This window comes from Chrysochloris asiatica, unplaced genomic scaffold, assembly GCF_000296735.1.
Source record: "Chrysochloris asiatica unplaced genomic scaffold, ChrAsi1.0 scaffold00035, whole genome shotgun sequence".
Taxonomy (NCBI): Eukaryota; Metazoa; Chordata; class Mammalia; order Afrosoricida; family Chrysochloridae; genus Chrysochloris; species Chrysochloris asiatica.
The window spans coordinates 11430753-11446008 of record NW_006408553.1 but is presented as its reverse complement, the minus strand read 5'-3'; the positions used below and the strand labels follow the sequence as shown (position 1 = coordinate 11446008).

The window sequence follows — 15256 nt, the reverse complement described above, 5'->3', positions numbered from 1 at the left end:
GTGTTTCTCTATGAGATAATGTGCTGGACTACATGGTCAGTTTGAATCACAAGGTCGATGGTTGAAACAGACCAGCCACTCCGTAGGGTTGCTATGGATTGGAACCTAACAACAACATATATGTGTATATATTCATAGCAGATTTACTTATACTAGCTAAGATATATAAATAAACCTGATGACAATCAATGGTGATGTATCTTTACAATGGCACATAAGTTAGCAATGAAAAATAATGCACTATTAATAACCACATAAGGAGAGATGATGAGTAAAAGAAGACAGATGTAAAATAATACATACCATATGATTCTATTTATATTTAATTGTAGAATGGCGGTGGTGTGCTGTGGAGTCAGTTCTGACTCATATCAACCCTGAATTAAGTTTGCGAAGCTATAAATCTTTTTTATTTTTTTTTGTCATTTCAAATTTTTATTGTGAATTGAGTGCAGGTTTACAGAGCAGATAGATCATTAGTTTTTTACTTTAAACAATTAATATATATATTTTATTTCATTTTACTGATCACAATCTCCTCAATGTAACATAACATCCCATTTCCTCCCTTTTTTCCCCCCCCTTAATTTAAGGTTTTTATTGTGGATGGAATAAAAGATTATAGGGCAGATCATCAATTTTACATTAAACAAATCATACACATTGTTTCATTACAATGATTATAATCCCCTCCATGTGGTTACAAATCGGGATGCTAACCTCAGCGACAGCAGTTTGAAACTCCCATTTGTTCCATGGGAGAAAGATGAGGCTTTCTGCTCCTGTAAACATTTACAGCCTCGGAAACCCTGTACAGGGTCGCTATGAGTCAGAACTGAGTCTATTCGAGTTCTGATTATCAAGCCATTGAGGCTAGGTCAAATGGGTGCAATCTTCAAGTTAAGGGGTTCTTGTGCATCTCCCCTCAATTCATATCAGCTGCTTGCTTCACTCTCAGCTCTAGCCTAGCCCTCTGTGGCTATGTCCTTGTCCATGGGCTTAGGTGTCCGCAGGTCTCACTACACTTTAGACCAACCAGCCCTTCCTCTTCTCTTTCTCATCTCCAGGTCAACGGGAGTTAATGGACCATTGTTGATCTCAGCCCATTTCTTCATTGCTGCCTTTCCCAGTCTTCCTCTCACCAGTAGACTAATGTGGTCGCTAGCAAGCTTACATGCCTGCTCATGTGTTCCATTTGAGTTTCAGTCTTAGACTGGGGTTTGTCTTGAAGGAACTTAATTGCTTTCCTTAATGACTTCACAGGGAACAGCTTGCTTATTCTTATAGTAGTCAGCCATACTGACATTTTTGTTTTGTTTTTTTCCTGATGATCTTTCTTTAACGATGTATGTTCTGTCACTGTAGCTGTTCCAGGCTGGTCTGCTTGTCCTTTCTAGTGGGGATGTCCCACCTCAGAAGGTTCTGGATGAGACTTAGGATTCCACTTGAGGTCCTGTAGTCTGCAAAGGCTCTGCAAGAGGCCTATTTCACTGGTCAAGTTCTAGAACCCCTTTTATGTGTTCCAATCAGCTATAGGCTGAAGATGGACTTACAAGTTTTCTGTAATTATGTTTCCCCACATTCCTTCCTATCCTACTCCTTTATATTTTATGATAGTAGGAAAGGTAAACCAATATTCATAAGACCAATGTTCAAACATCTTAGTATTAGTTCCTCTCTTCAAATTATGCATAGATTCCTGTATCACAGAACCCTGTTTTTCCAAGGTTGAGCATGCATTGCTATTTACCTCTGTCCCACTTAGCTCATGCAAACCTGTCTCAGTGTTTCCCTATCTACCTTGTTCATCCACCTCCTCCACCTTCTTGTATTGCATTCCCCAACACCCAAATTATGATGTGTCTGCCCTTACTCTGTGCTCTATGATCACCTCCCTCTACCTCCCGTAAACCCCCCACCCCAATCCCACCATTGTGGTAACCTTACATTCCATTAACTTTTCCCTCCATTTAAGACAGTCTATGTTATCCTGTAATCTACCTGACCTTCTCACCACCTGGATCTGTTACTCTGTGTCTGCCTTCTTTCACATTGTAATTGTTTTGATCATAGACTGACCTTCCAGCTCCTCTGAATTTGTTCTTATAGTTTTGTTCTGTTCTCAACTCTTTCATTTGTCAACTGAGATCTGGGTGATGCTCCCAAGTATGTCAATCTCTGATTGTTGTCTGTTCTTGTTGGTTCTCAGACCTCAGAACTTCCTTTAGAATGTTTTGTAGTACAGGGTTGGCTTTGGAAAAATCCCTTAGCTTCTGTTTATGATGGAATGTTTTGATTACACCATCGTATTTGATTGACAGCTTTGCGAGGTAGAGGATTCTTGTTTGGCAGTTTTTTTTCTTTCAGGATTTTATATTTATCTCCCTATTGCCTTCTTGCCTGCATGGTTTTTGTTGAGAAAGCCGAGCTTAATCCGATTTGCTTGCCTTTATATGTTACACTTCTCTTTTCCCTAGCTGCTTTCAGGATTCTCTCCTTATCTTTGATTTTGGAGAACTTGATTACTGTATGTCTTGGTGATTTTCTTTTAGGGTCTTTCCTTCTTGGCATTCGTTGAGATTCTTGAATGCTTAGCTTTTTGATATTCAGGATGTTATGGAAATTTTCTACCTGAAGGTCTTCAACTATGTCCTTTGTGAGCTTACGTGATTCTTCCTGTTTCAGAATGCCTATAATTCTTAAGTTATTCCTCTTCATGTTTTCCAACATGAATCTTAGACTTCTTCATATTTTTTAAATCCTTTTTTGTGCTTGCGCTTCTATCTTAATAGTGTTGAGAGATTTATTTTCCAACTCACTAGTTCTGGTGTCCATCTCTTCAATTCTACTCCTTTGCCCTTTTAGTGTATTGTCTGTCCATTTCTGATATTTTATTATTAATTGTTTGGACTTCTTTATGTAGTGTTTGAATAGTTTCTAATGCTGTATCTATCTTATTTGATTGTTCTTGTAGTACTTTCCTGACTTCTTCCTTATTTTTTTCAACTCCATTGTAAAGTGTTTTGATACATTTTATAATAATTTCTCTGAATTCTTTCACAGGCATTTCCAAAGCCTGCCCTCCTTCCAATATGGAGTGTAGGTCTACCTTCAGCTCTTTTGTTTCATTCACTTTATGTTGTTTCTGTACATGTGCTGATATGATTATCTGTTTTTGTTTTTTGGGCATATTCAGTAGTTTGCTGTGGCTTTAATACTTAGATGGGTGTGTGTTTTTGTATTTCTTATGCTTTCTGATTCCCCCAGGTAGATGTGATCATGAGATGGACTTCTGTTTTCACTCTTCTTCCTGAGAAATTTCAAGATGCCAGTTGGTCATTATGACCTAACTCAGGATTTATTTTAGGCCTGTTTCTTTTTCAGTCTGCCTGTCCTGCTCCACAACCCCAGTTCAGGCCTTTTTCCTAGTGATAAACAGTTCAGGGCCAACTGTTGCCATTTTGTGCTGCTGTTTGGTTTTAAGTGGAAACTGTCCCTTTAAATTTTGAAGTGATTTGTGTGCATGCATAATAGAACCCTCCAGGGTGTGGTGTGGTGTCTACTCACTCAGGCACCTCCTCTAGTCACCAGAATGGAGGTGCACAGACAGCAAGAGACCAATGAACAGATTAAAAAAAAAAAAAAAAAAAAAAAAAAGAATGTCCTCACCTTTATCTCCATGGTTCTGTCATGTGTACATTGCTGCTCTGATCCTTTTCCTGTTCTGTTGCACCCAATATAGCTGCTCAGGGAGCAGCTGAATGCCATGGATTAGAAAGTACTTGATTTCTTGCTTCTGCTACAAATTCTGCTGGCTATAAGCCTTCCAACTTTCTAAGTATTCCTTTATATGTGGTTCAGAGTTCTGGGACCATCCTCTGAACCTGCTTGGTCCAGTATTCTGTATTGTTGCTGATGGATCTCCTCAATGTACTTCTACTCTATCCATCATCTTTTTTGTTTTCCTCCCAAGGCTATAAATCTTTATGGGAGCAGAAAGTGCCATCTCTCTCCCATGGAACTGCTGGTAGTTTTCAACTGCTGACCTTGCAGTTAGCAGCCCAACTCATAACCACTATACTGCCAAATCTAATCTTTAGTGAAGGAAAGAAGATCATCAGTTGCCTTGAGTGATGAAGGGTAATAACATGGATGAGGGTGATGGAAATATTCTTTATCTTAATTGTGGAAATGGTTATAAAGGTTCATACATTAGTTAAGGAACCCTGGTGGCACAGCAGTTAAACTCTTGGATACTAACCAAAAGTGGATTTTTCTGACTTGGATTGAAAGGTCTTGCCTTCCAGGTCGCTATGGATGGACTGTACATCCAGTATTTCTGATAATAACAAAACATGTTAACCATTTGAATCACCTATGATTTCTACCTGTATTATATCTGTATGCCTGTGTATATATCTGTATTTCAAGAGCCCTGCTGGTGTAGTGGGTTGAGTATCAGAATGCTAAACCCAAGCTTAGTGGTTCAAACCCTATAAGCAGCCACTCTGCATGAGAAAGTTGAGACTATCTGCCCCCATAAATATTTACAGTCTCCAAAACCCTATTTATAGTTTCAGAAGCTGGTTACATGGTCCTATAGAGTTGCTATGAGTCACAATTGATTTGAATGTAGTGGATTATTTTTATACCTATTCTATATTTACATGCCTCTGTGTCTATAATGCACATGACAAATAAAAACTGTAAAAAATTGATAATGTTTTATTAAATTCATCTCCTTTGTTTCATAGGAAAATTCAAGTGACATACTGTTGAAAAGAAGTCTAAAAATACAAATGATATTGGACAAAGCCATGGTACGTATTATTGATATATTTCATCATATTTTCTGTTTATGTTTAACTTCAAGTTGAAATAAAAAATAAACTTCGATGTTTGCAATAAAGGTATATTTTATTCTTTTCAAAATATGTATAGGAATATGACAGGACATAAAAAAGCTGGCTCAGTGCCTTTGCATTAATAAAGGAAAGCCCAAATTTATTTATTATTTTCAAATCAGAGTAGATTTCTGTCAATACTCTATAATTTAATACAGAGGTTTTACTAGACTATAATCAACTGGATTATGCTTAGCTGTTATAATATATATCAATAGACAACATCCTTGATATCATATGCAAGTAAACTTTTGCTAAAATTAATTCAGAAACAGATACAACAATACATTGACAGGGAACTGCCAGATTCAGACAAGGACATGGAACTAGGGATATCATTGCTGACATCAGATGTATCTTGGCTGAAAGAAGAGGATACCAGAAAGATGTTTACTTGCGCTTTATTGACTACACAAAGGCTTTTAATTGCATGCTAAATTGTATGATAAATGTGATAAAGATCAAAGAACACAGCCTCCAGTTGGGTTGCACCTTAATGTAAAGAAAACAAAACTCACCATGGGACCAATAAATGACATGAAGATAAATGAAGAAAAGATTTCATTTTGCCCAGATCAACCATCAACATTCATGGAAGCAGTAGTTAAAAAAATCAAACGGTGTATTATATTCAGCAATTCTGGTGCAAAAGACCAGTTTAAAGTATTCAAGAACAAAGCTGTCAGTTTGAAGACCAATATATGCCTGACCCTAGCCATGGTATTTTTAGTAACCTCATATATATGTGAATATTGGACAGTGAATAAGGGAAATCATAGAAGAATTGATACATTTGAGTTATGGTGTTAGAGGACAATATGAAAAATATCATGGTTGCCAAAAGAACAAACAAATCTGTGTTAGAGAAAGTATAGTCAGAATGCTCCTTAGAAGCCAGGATGGGCAGATGTCATCTCTTATATTCAGACATATTATCAGAAGTTTCAAGTCCCTGGAGAAGGACATCATGCTTGGCAAAATGGAGGGTCAGCAAAAGAGAGGAAGACCCCCAGTGAGATGTATTGGCACAGTGGTAGCAGCAATGGGTTCAGCATAGAAACAATTTTGAGGTTGGCACAGGACTAGGCAGTGTTTCCTCACAACTGGACAAGTAAATAACACCATGATAAACAGAGAAAAGATTGAAGTTGTCAAAGACTTCATATTAGATCCACTTTCAGCACTCATGGAAGCAGCAGTCAGTAGTCAGACAATGTAGTGCATTAGGAAAATCTGTTCTGCAAGACCTCTTTAAAGATATCAAGAGCAAAGATATCAGTTTGAGGACTAAGATGTGCCTGACTCAAGCCATGGTGCTTCTAATCTTCTCATATGCATATTAAAGTTGAATAATGAATAATGAAGAACATAGAATAACTGATGCATTTGAATTATGGTGTTGTGGATGAACATTAAAAGTACTATGGGCTTTCAGAAGAACAAATGTACCTGTGTTGAAATAAGTACAGCAAGACCGTTCCCTAGAGGCCAGGATGTCGAGATTTCGTCAATCATATTTCAGATAAGTTATCAGGCAGGACCAATCCCTGAAGAAGGATATCATGCTCACTAAAGTGGTTGTTGTTGTTGTCAAGTGCCATCGACCCATATTGACCCTGTGTAGGGTTTCCAAGGAGTGGCTAGTGAGCTTGAATCACGAGATTCAGACCAACGTGGCAGTCCAGCGCATTAACCTTCAGCACCACACCAGGACTCATATTAAAGTGGAGGGTCTGCAAAACAGAGGAAGACCTCCAAGTAGATGGAATGGCACAGTGGCAGCAGCAATGGGCTAAAGTGTAACAACAATTGTGAAGATGGTGCAGAACTGGACAGCGTTTCGTTCTGTTGTGTGTAGGGTTGCTATGAATCATAACTGACTCGACTGCACTGAACAACAGAAAATCTTAATGAGCACTCTTTTCTCAAATCTGTTTTCATTTAATACAAACTTACCCTGTTTTTTAACAAACAATTTATCATTCAATTGGAAATGCTGACTATTAAAGATTATTCTGTTTTATAATCACTTGAGTGCTTTGGTGGATGTTCTATATTTTAAAAATGGGAAGAATCATCTATCTTTGATTTTGGAATATTTTTTAAAATTATTTTTAGCAAAAACTAGTGTAGCAATTTTTTATAAAATCTAATATTTTTTATATATGTGCAGATTCCACATGAGCACAATTAGATGTTCTGGAATTCTCCTTTTTTGCAATGTTATCCATAACATTCACAAAGTCGAATGCCTTTGCATAGTAATATAACACAGGTAAGTATCTTCCTGGTAGTCTGTGCTTTTAGCCAGATATCAGCAATGATATCTGTCCTTTCATGTCTTCTGAATCACCTTGATAGTTGACAGTTCCCTGTTGGTATACTTTGTAAACATTTTAAAATGATCTTCCATAAAATTTTATTGGCATGTCATACTAATAATATTGTTTGATAATTTCCATATTCTATTAGGTCATCTTTCTTCAGAATGGGTATATATGGATCTCTTCCAGTCAGTTGCACAGATTGTTGTCTTCTAAAAATTTTTTTACATACCTTAGTGAAAACTTCCAGTGATACATCCATTTGACGAAATATCTCAGTTGGTATTCTAATAATTCCTGGACCTTTGTTTTTCACCAGTGTTTTCAGTGGAGCTCAGCTTTTTTTCCTTCAATGCCATTTTTTCCTGATCTTCTGAAATAGCTGAAGGATAACAAATTCTTTTAAGTGCGGTGACTCTGTGTATTCCTGTGTATTTGATGTTTCCTGCATTGTTCTCTATTTTGCCCATTGTTGTTGTTGTTGTTGTTATGTGCCGTGGAGTCGGTTCCGACTCATAGCGACCCTACACAGGGTTTCCGAGGCTGTAAATCTTTACGGGAGCAGACCGCCTTATCTTTCTCCCACGGAACCGCTGGTAGTTTCGAACTGCTGACCTTGCGGCTCGCCGCCCGATTCGTAACCACTACGCTACCAGATAGAATCTATCAATATTGCAACTTGAGACTTAAATTTTATCTTCTGTTCTTTCAGTTGAGAAATGCTGAGCATTTTGGTTTGAAAACCTTTGGTTTTCTGTTATTGTTAGGTACCATCAAGTTTGTTCTGACTCATATATACCCTATTGTTGTTGTTGCTAAGTACCGTGGAGTCAGTTCCGACTCATAGTGACCCTGCACAGGGTTTCCGAGGCTGCAAATCTTTAAGGGAGCAGAATGCCTCATCTTTCTACTGTGGAATAGCTGGTGGTTTTGAACTGCTGACCCTGTGGTTCGCAGCCCGATTCATATCCACTACACTACCAGAGTTCCATATATATATCCTATGCACAACAAAATCAAACAATGCCTAGTTCTGCACCATCCTCACAATTGTTATGTTTGAGTTAATTGTTGTTGCCACAGTGTTAATTCATCTCACTGGGGAGTCTCCCTCGTTTTTACTAACTCTCTATTTTACCAAAGGAGTCCTGGTAGCATAGTGGATTATAAACTGGGCTTCTGATTGCAAGGTCAGATTTTCGAATCTAACAGTTGATCCACAAGGTAAAGATGAGGCTTTCTGTTCCAGTGAAGATTTATAGTCTATGAAAACCTATACAGGATCACTATGAGTCAGAACCGAATCAACAGCATACAACCACCACCACCACTCTACTTTACCAAGCATATATTCTTATTCAGGAACTGATCCTTCCTGAAAACATATCCAGAGACCATGAGTAAAATTGTGCCATCCTAGCTTATAGGGGCCATTCTGGTTGTTCCTTCTAAGACAGATTTGTTTATCAGACAACATTCCAATGCTATTCATGAAGTTTTCACTTGCCAAGTTTTTCAGAAGTAGATTGGTTGAAACTCTTCCCAACGCTTTGTTAATCTGGAGGCTCTACTGAAATTTGTTCACCATGGGTAACTCTGCTGGTATTTGAAATATTGGTGACATAGCTTGTAGCTTCACAGCCACAAGTGATACATCACAGTATGACAAATTGACTGAAAAGTGGTGGCATAAACATAAAGATGTATTTGTTCATATAAAATGTATTTGTTCATATGGAGTTCTGGTTTGATACTATAGGATAAGCACTCGACCACAGAGTAGGCTTGAGCCACAAGGTTGGCAGTTCAAACTCACCAACTGCTACTGGGAAACCTACACAGGGTCACTGAGTCAAAACTTACTGAACAGCACTTAAACATTTTGTTCATGTATATGTATGTATATATGTATATGTATATATTATATGCATGTATATGTATGTATATGTGTATATATCTATACCTATATATAGATATATAGTTGTTGTTGTTGTTGTTAAGTGCCGTGGAGTTGGTTCCGACTCATAGCGACCCTGTACAGGGTTTCTGAGGCTGTAAATCTTTACGGGAGCAGAAAGCCTCATCTTTCTCCCGCGGAACAGCTGGTAGTTTCGAACTGCTATCCCTGAGGTTCACAGCCCGATTCGTAACCACTACGCTACCAGAGCTCCATATATATATATATATATATATAACTTTACAAACAGGGGCCCTGGTGTGGCACTGTGGTATAATGTGCTGAATTACAAGGTCAGTTTGAGCTGCATGATCAGCAGTTCAAACTCACCTCCTCAGAAACCCTATAGAGGGCTGCCATAGATTGAAACAAACTCTACTGTACTTAACAACAATAACAACATTTTATAAACTGTTGTTGTTTTTTTAAAATGTTTTTTCACATATTCAATTTAATTTTCATTTTAATATGGTGTGGTGCTATGGGTTAATACACTGGACTGCAAAGTCAGTTTGAACTGCAAGGTCAGTGGTTCAAGCTCACCAGCCACATCTCGGAAACCCCATAAAGCGTGGCTATGGGTCAGAACCGGCTTGATGACACACAACAACAACAATATGTCTAACCAAATTTGACATATTTATAAGCAAACACCTCTTTAAAGGTATCTAGATATTTAGTGTTGTTACTGTTATAGTTGCTGCTGTTGTTCTTAGGTGCCAAGGTTGGCTCAACTCATAGTTATCCTATGCACAGCACAACACAACATTGCTATCCTCACAATTGTTACATTTGAGTCCATTATGGCTGCCACTCTGTCAATACATCTTCTTGGGGGACTTTCTGTTTTCCACTACCCTCCACTTTACAAAGCATTATGCCCTTCTCCAGGGAAAGGTCCCTGATGATAAATGTCCAAAATATAAAACATGAAGTCTAGCCATCCCTGCTTCTAAGGAGCATTCTGGCTGTATTTCTTCCAAGACAGATTTGATTATTGTTCAGCCTGTCCTATTACTTCTTCTCCAACATTGTAATTCAAATACATCAATTTTTCCTAATTCATTGTCCAACTTTCACATGCATATGAGGTGATTGAAAATATCATGTCTTTAGTCAGGTGCACTTTTGTCATTGCCAAAATGGATTATTTAAATTGTAACAATTTACAGAGGACTTTTGCAAGAGATTTGCCTAATGAAAAACTTCATTTAAAAAATATTATTATTTGTTTGTAAGTTTTTATAGTGAATTGAGTGATAGTTTACATGGTAGAACATCAGCTTTACATTCATCCTATCATATTTTGTTTCATTGCAATGATTACAATCCCCTCCATGCATCATCATTCAACAGCATTTGCTTCCATTCACTGTTTTTTTGGGGGGTAGGGTGGGGGTGGAGGTTGTACACCGAAGCACTCAGGAATATATAATGATTCAAACAACCAAAGGTTATATGCTTCAAGCCTGCCCGCCAGCTGCCAGCACACAGCCCCTATCCCTTCTTGAGTCCAGAGTCTCCAGTCACTCCCTCTCCGCAAGTCATCATCTCAGCCTCCATCTCTGGTGTTGCTGCTTCTCTGATTAGGGTCCCGCAATCAGCTCTTCTCCATTGATGGTCCCAGGGTCCTCTGCTCCTGGACTACAAGATCAACCACTCCACTTCTTTTGTTACAAAATATCTACCTTTATATTTGCAACATTCACAATTAGTCCTGATAACAATTATTCACTATTGAACCACAAGAATCTTATCACCATCTCCTTTCACCAGCCCTTTCTAGACAGTTTGGAAACCATTCAGTAGAGATTCTATCTTCCCTACATCCTCTTAAACTAGGCCTCTTAAAAACTTGTAAGCCAGTCACTTCATGCCTTTGTAGCCCCATCCCCCATTTTGGGTATCCAGTGTCTGAGCTCTGGTAGCGTAGTGGTTATGAATTGGGCTGCGAACCTTAAGGTCAGCGGTTCGAAACTACCAGCCGCTCCGCGGGAGAAAGATGAGGCTTTCTACTCCCGTAAAGATTTATACCCTCGGAAACCCTGTACAGGGTCGCTATGGGTCAGAACTGACTCGATGGCACTTAACAACAACAACAAGTGTCTTAGTTGCCCATCCCTGTCAACCCTGTGTACAAGGTGGGTGGTAATGATCCTTGCTGAGAAGATTTATTCCCTCTTTTAAGCTACTACATCCATAAGTATAGGTCAAGTTTGTCAAATTGTAGCAGATTACTATTTTCCCTCTTCACTCTTCCTCCAGTCAAATTCTGATCATCCAGTCATTGAAGCCAGGTCAAATGGATGCTGTCTGCAAGTATGGGCATCCTTGTGCATCTTCCCTCACTTCATATCAGCTGGACACTTCACTCTGCATTATAGTCCTCTGAGGCTATGTTGCTCTCCGTGGGCTCAGGAAACCCGAGGTCTCACTATACTGCTGGCCAACCAGGTCTCAATCCAGGTTGTTGTTGTTGTTAGGTGCCATCAAGTCAGTACCGACTCATAGTAACCTTATGCACAGGAGAATGAAACACTACATGACCCTGGGCCAACCTCACTATTGTTGCCATGCTTGAGTCCATGGATGCTGCCAATTGGCTAGTCCATCTCAATGGGGGGTCTTCCTCTTTCTCTGACCCTCCACCTTATCAAACATGATATCCTTCTACAGTGACTGGTCCCTTCTGACAATATGTCTGAAGAATGAGAGATCAAGTTTGGCCATCTTGGCCTCCAAGGAACACTCTGGCTACACTTAGTCCAAAGCGGATCTATTGGTTCTTTTGGCAGTCCATGGCACTTTCAATATTCTCCTCCACCACCATAACTCACAAGCATCAATTCTTTTATGGTCTTCCTTATTGACTATCCAGCTTTTGCATGCATACGAAGTTATTGAAAATACCGTGGCTTGGGTCAGGTGCACCTTAGTCCTCAAGTTGACATCTTTGCTCTTCAACACTTTAAAAAGGTCTTGTCCAGCACATTTGCCTAATGCAATACGTTGTTTGATTTCTTGACTGTTACTTCTGTGAGTGTTGATGATTGATCCAAGAAGAATGAACTCCTTGACAACTTCAATCTTTTCTCCATTGAATGTTGTTTATTGGCCCAGTAGTGAGGATCTTTGTTTTCTTTACATTGAGATGTAATCCATATGGAAGGCTGTGCTCTTTGATCTTCATCAGTAAATGTTTTAATTCCTCTTCACTTTCAGCAAGCCAGGTTATATCATCTGCATATCACAGGTTGTTAATGAGTCCTCCTTCAATCCTGACACCACGTTTTTGTTGATATAATCCAGCTTCTCAGATTATTTGCTTAGCATACAGGTTGAATAAGTATGGTGAAAGAATACAACCTTGTCACACACCTTTCTTAATGTTAAACCACTCAGTGTTCTCATTTTCTGTTTGAACAACTGCCTCTTGGTCCATGTACAAATTCCACATGAGCACAATTAAGTGTTCCGGAATATGATCCACACAATCGAAAGCCTTTGCATAGTCAATAAAGCACAGATTTTGAATTGTTTCCAATGCTGTATCTATCTTATTGGATTGTTGCTGTAGCATTTTCCTGATTTCTTCCTTATTTTTCTCAACCCTTCTGTGGAGCATTTGTATGCACTGCAATATCATTCTCCTTAATTCCTTCTCAGGCAGCTCCAAGGCCTGCCCTCCTTCTAATGGGAAGTTTAGGTTTACCTTCAGCTCATTTGTTTCAGCTTCTCTGTCTTGTTTCTGGACATGAGCTGAGATACTCCATTATGTTTTGGGCATTTTCAGTAATTAGATGTATTTTCAATATTTAGATAAATGTATGTTGGTTCATTATTAAGCCTTCTGATTGCTTCCTGTTAGAAGTGATCAGGAGATGAGCTTACCATTTCACTTTTCTTATTACTCAACTCAGAGTAATTTTAGAAAATCTGACTATCTTTCTGATGTGTTGTTGTTGTTAGGTGACATCGAGTCGGTACCGACTCATAACAAACTTATGCACAGCAGAATGAAACATTGCCCGATCCTGGACCAACCTCACTATCATTGCCACACTTGAGCCCATTGATGCTGCCATTTTGCTAATCCAACTTGCTGAGGGTCTTCTTGTTTTTCTCTGACCCTCCACCATACCAAACATGGTATCCTTCTCCAGTGACTGGTTCCTCCTAATAATATGTCCAAAGTATGAGAGGTGTAGTTTGGCCATCCTGGCCTCCAAGGAGCACGCTGGTTGTTTACTTCTTCCCACACAGATCTGTTTGCTCTTTTGGCAGCACACGACACTTTCAATATTAGCCTCCAACACCATAACTCAAATACATCAATTCTACGGTCTTCCTTATTTACTGTCCAGCTTTTGCATGCATATAAGTTTATTGAAAATACCATGGCTTGGGTCAAATGCACCTTAGTCCTCAACCTAACATCTTTGCTCTGCACAACTTTAAAAGGTCTTGTGTAGCAGATTTGCCTAATGCAATATGTCATTTTATTTCTTGACTGCTGCTTGCATGAGTGTTAATAGTTGATCCAAGAAGAATGAAGTCCTTGACAACTTAAATCTTTTCTCCATTGATAAGAATGTTGTTTATTGGTCCAATGGTGAGGATTTTAATTTTCTTTACATTGAGATGTAATCCATACTGAAGGCTGTGCTCTTTGATCTTCATCAGTAAATGTTTTAAGTCCTCTTCACTTTCAGCAAGAAAGGTTGTATAATCTGGTGTGTAGTAGCTGGTATTTGCTCTTGACAGGATGAGAGGAATTTATAGGTTGTGATTGTAGCTTGGTTGTATTATCATAATTACAGTCTCTTCCTGGGTAATGTAAAAATTTAATTTTAATTTACATATAGTAGAATGTTTACAGCCTTTGTCATTAAGTAGCATTCAGTCTATTTATATTTTGATTACTGATTTTTTATTCATTTTCATAATCTTATTTTTTATTTCTATTATTTTGAGCACCCCTAAGATAAAGGAAAACCCCCAAAAGAAAGAAAAGAAAACAGAACAAAAAATCAAACAAGGAAATAAAAAAACCCCATGACACTAAAGTCTATAATAGCCATAAAAACAAAAACCTGGACCAAAATATGAGTAAGACTTTAACATCTCTTTTCAGTGCTTCTTGCCTTCCAGGCTGTCTGAGAAGTTTCAGTATGTTGCCGTTGCTCCTCATGATATAACTCAAGATTTGGGTTTTGGCCTTTCTCCATTTTTGACTCTCTCTCACTCCTCAATCCCATTAGCATGTATATCCTTGTAAGAAACAACCCAGGGCTGGTCACAGCAGTTTTTGGAAAACATCTTTTTAAGCTTTTCCTCTTTACTCCCCCACTTCTTCTATTCTGCACCGAGTGGTCTTTGCTAAGCAGATCCATGCACATGCATAGTAAAACCCTCTTGAGGTAAGGGAGGTGTCCATTTGTTCAGGCATACCCCCTCTAGTCATCAGAGTGGGAATGCACATACAGAGAAAGTTAAATGACTAGAAGAAAAATGTTTACACCTTTATATCCGATGATTTACCAGACCCTTGAAATGAGGGCTCTGCTTCGATCCTTCACCCACTCTGTCACACTGAAGATGGCTGATCCGGGATCCACTGGCAGCCTTAGATCAGAAAATACCACCTTTCTTGATTCTACTGCAAATCCCAGTAGCAGTAAGCCTTCAATCCTTTTAAATATTCTTTATACATAGTTCATAATTCCAGGACTATCCCCTGAACCTGCTTCGTCTGGTATTCTGTGTTGTTACTTACAGAGGTCTGCATGGCATCTCTTCCTAATCCACCATGTCCTCTTTTCTATCGACTTTAATTTCTGGCATCTGGCTAATGCTGTATTTCTGCAACCTTTTTTGAATTGTCTTTGGCAAAATGTTACTTGCATGCTACATTAATGATACTGTTTGATGAACTACACATTTAATTGGGTTATCTTTTTTTGAAATAGGTACAAATATGGGTCTCTTCTAAAGGGCTGCCTGGTAGCTGTTTTGTATATTATAGCAAACTATTTTTTATCACATCTTGTTTTTGTTTTTACAGATAATTT

The 15256-nt window shown here is 38.5% G+C and overlaps 1 protein-coding gene across 1 annotated transcript in view; it reads left to right on the top strand.

Moving 5' to 3' along the window:
- Positions 1–15256, top strand: part of LOC102833226 (disintegrin and metalloproteinase domain-containing protein 18-like) — a gene marked incomplete at its 5' end in the record, with an annotated part of 250534 nt that overhangs the window by 19154 nt on the left and 216124 nt on the right. Inside the window, one exon of the mRNA XM_006859992.1 lies at positions 4755–4820. Within this exon, the coding sequence (XP_006860054.1) occupies positions 4755–4820 (66 nt within the window). The remainder of the gene's footprint in view (positions 1–4754; positions 4821–15256) is intronic.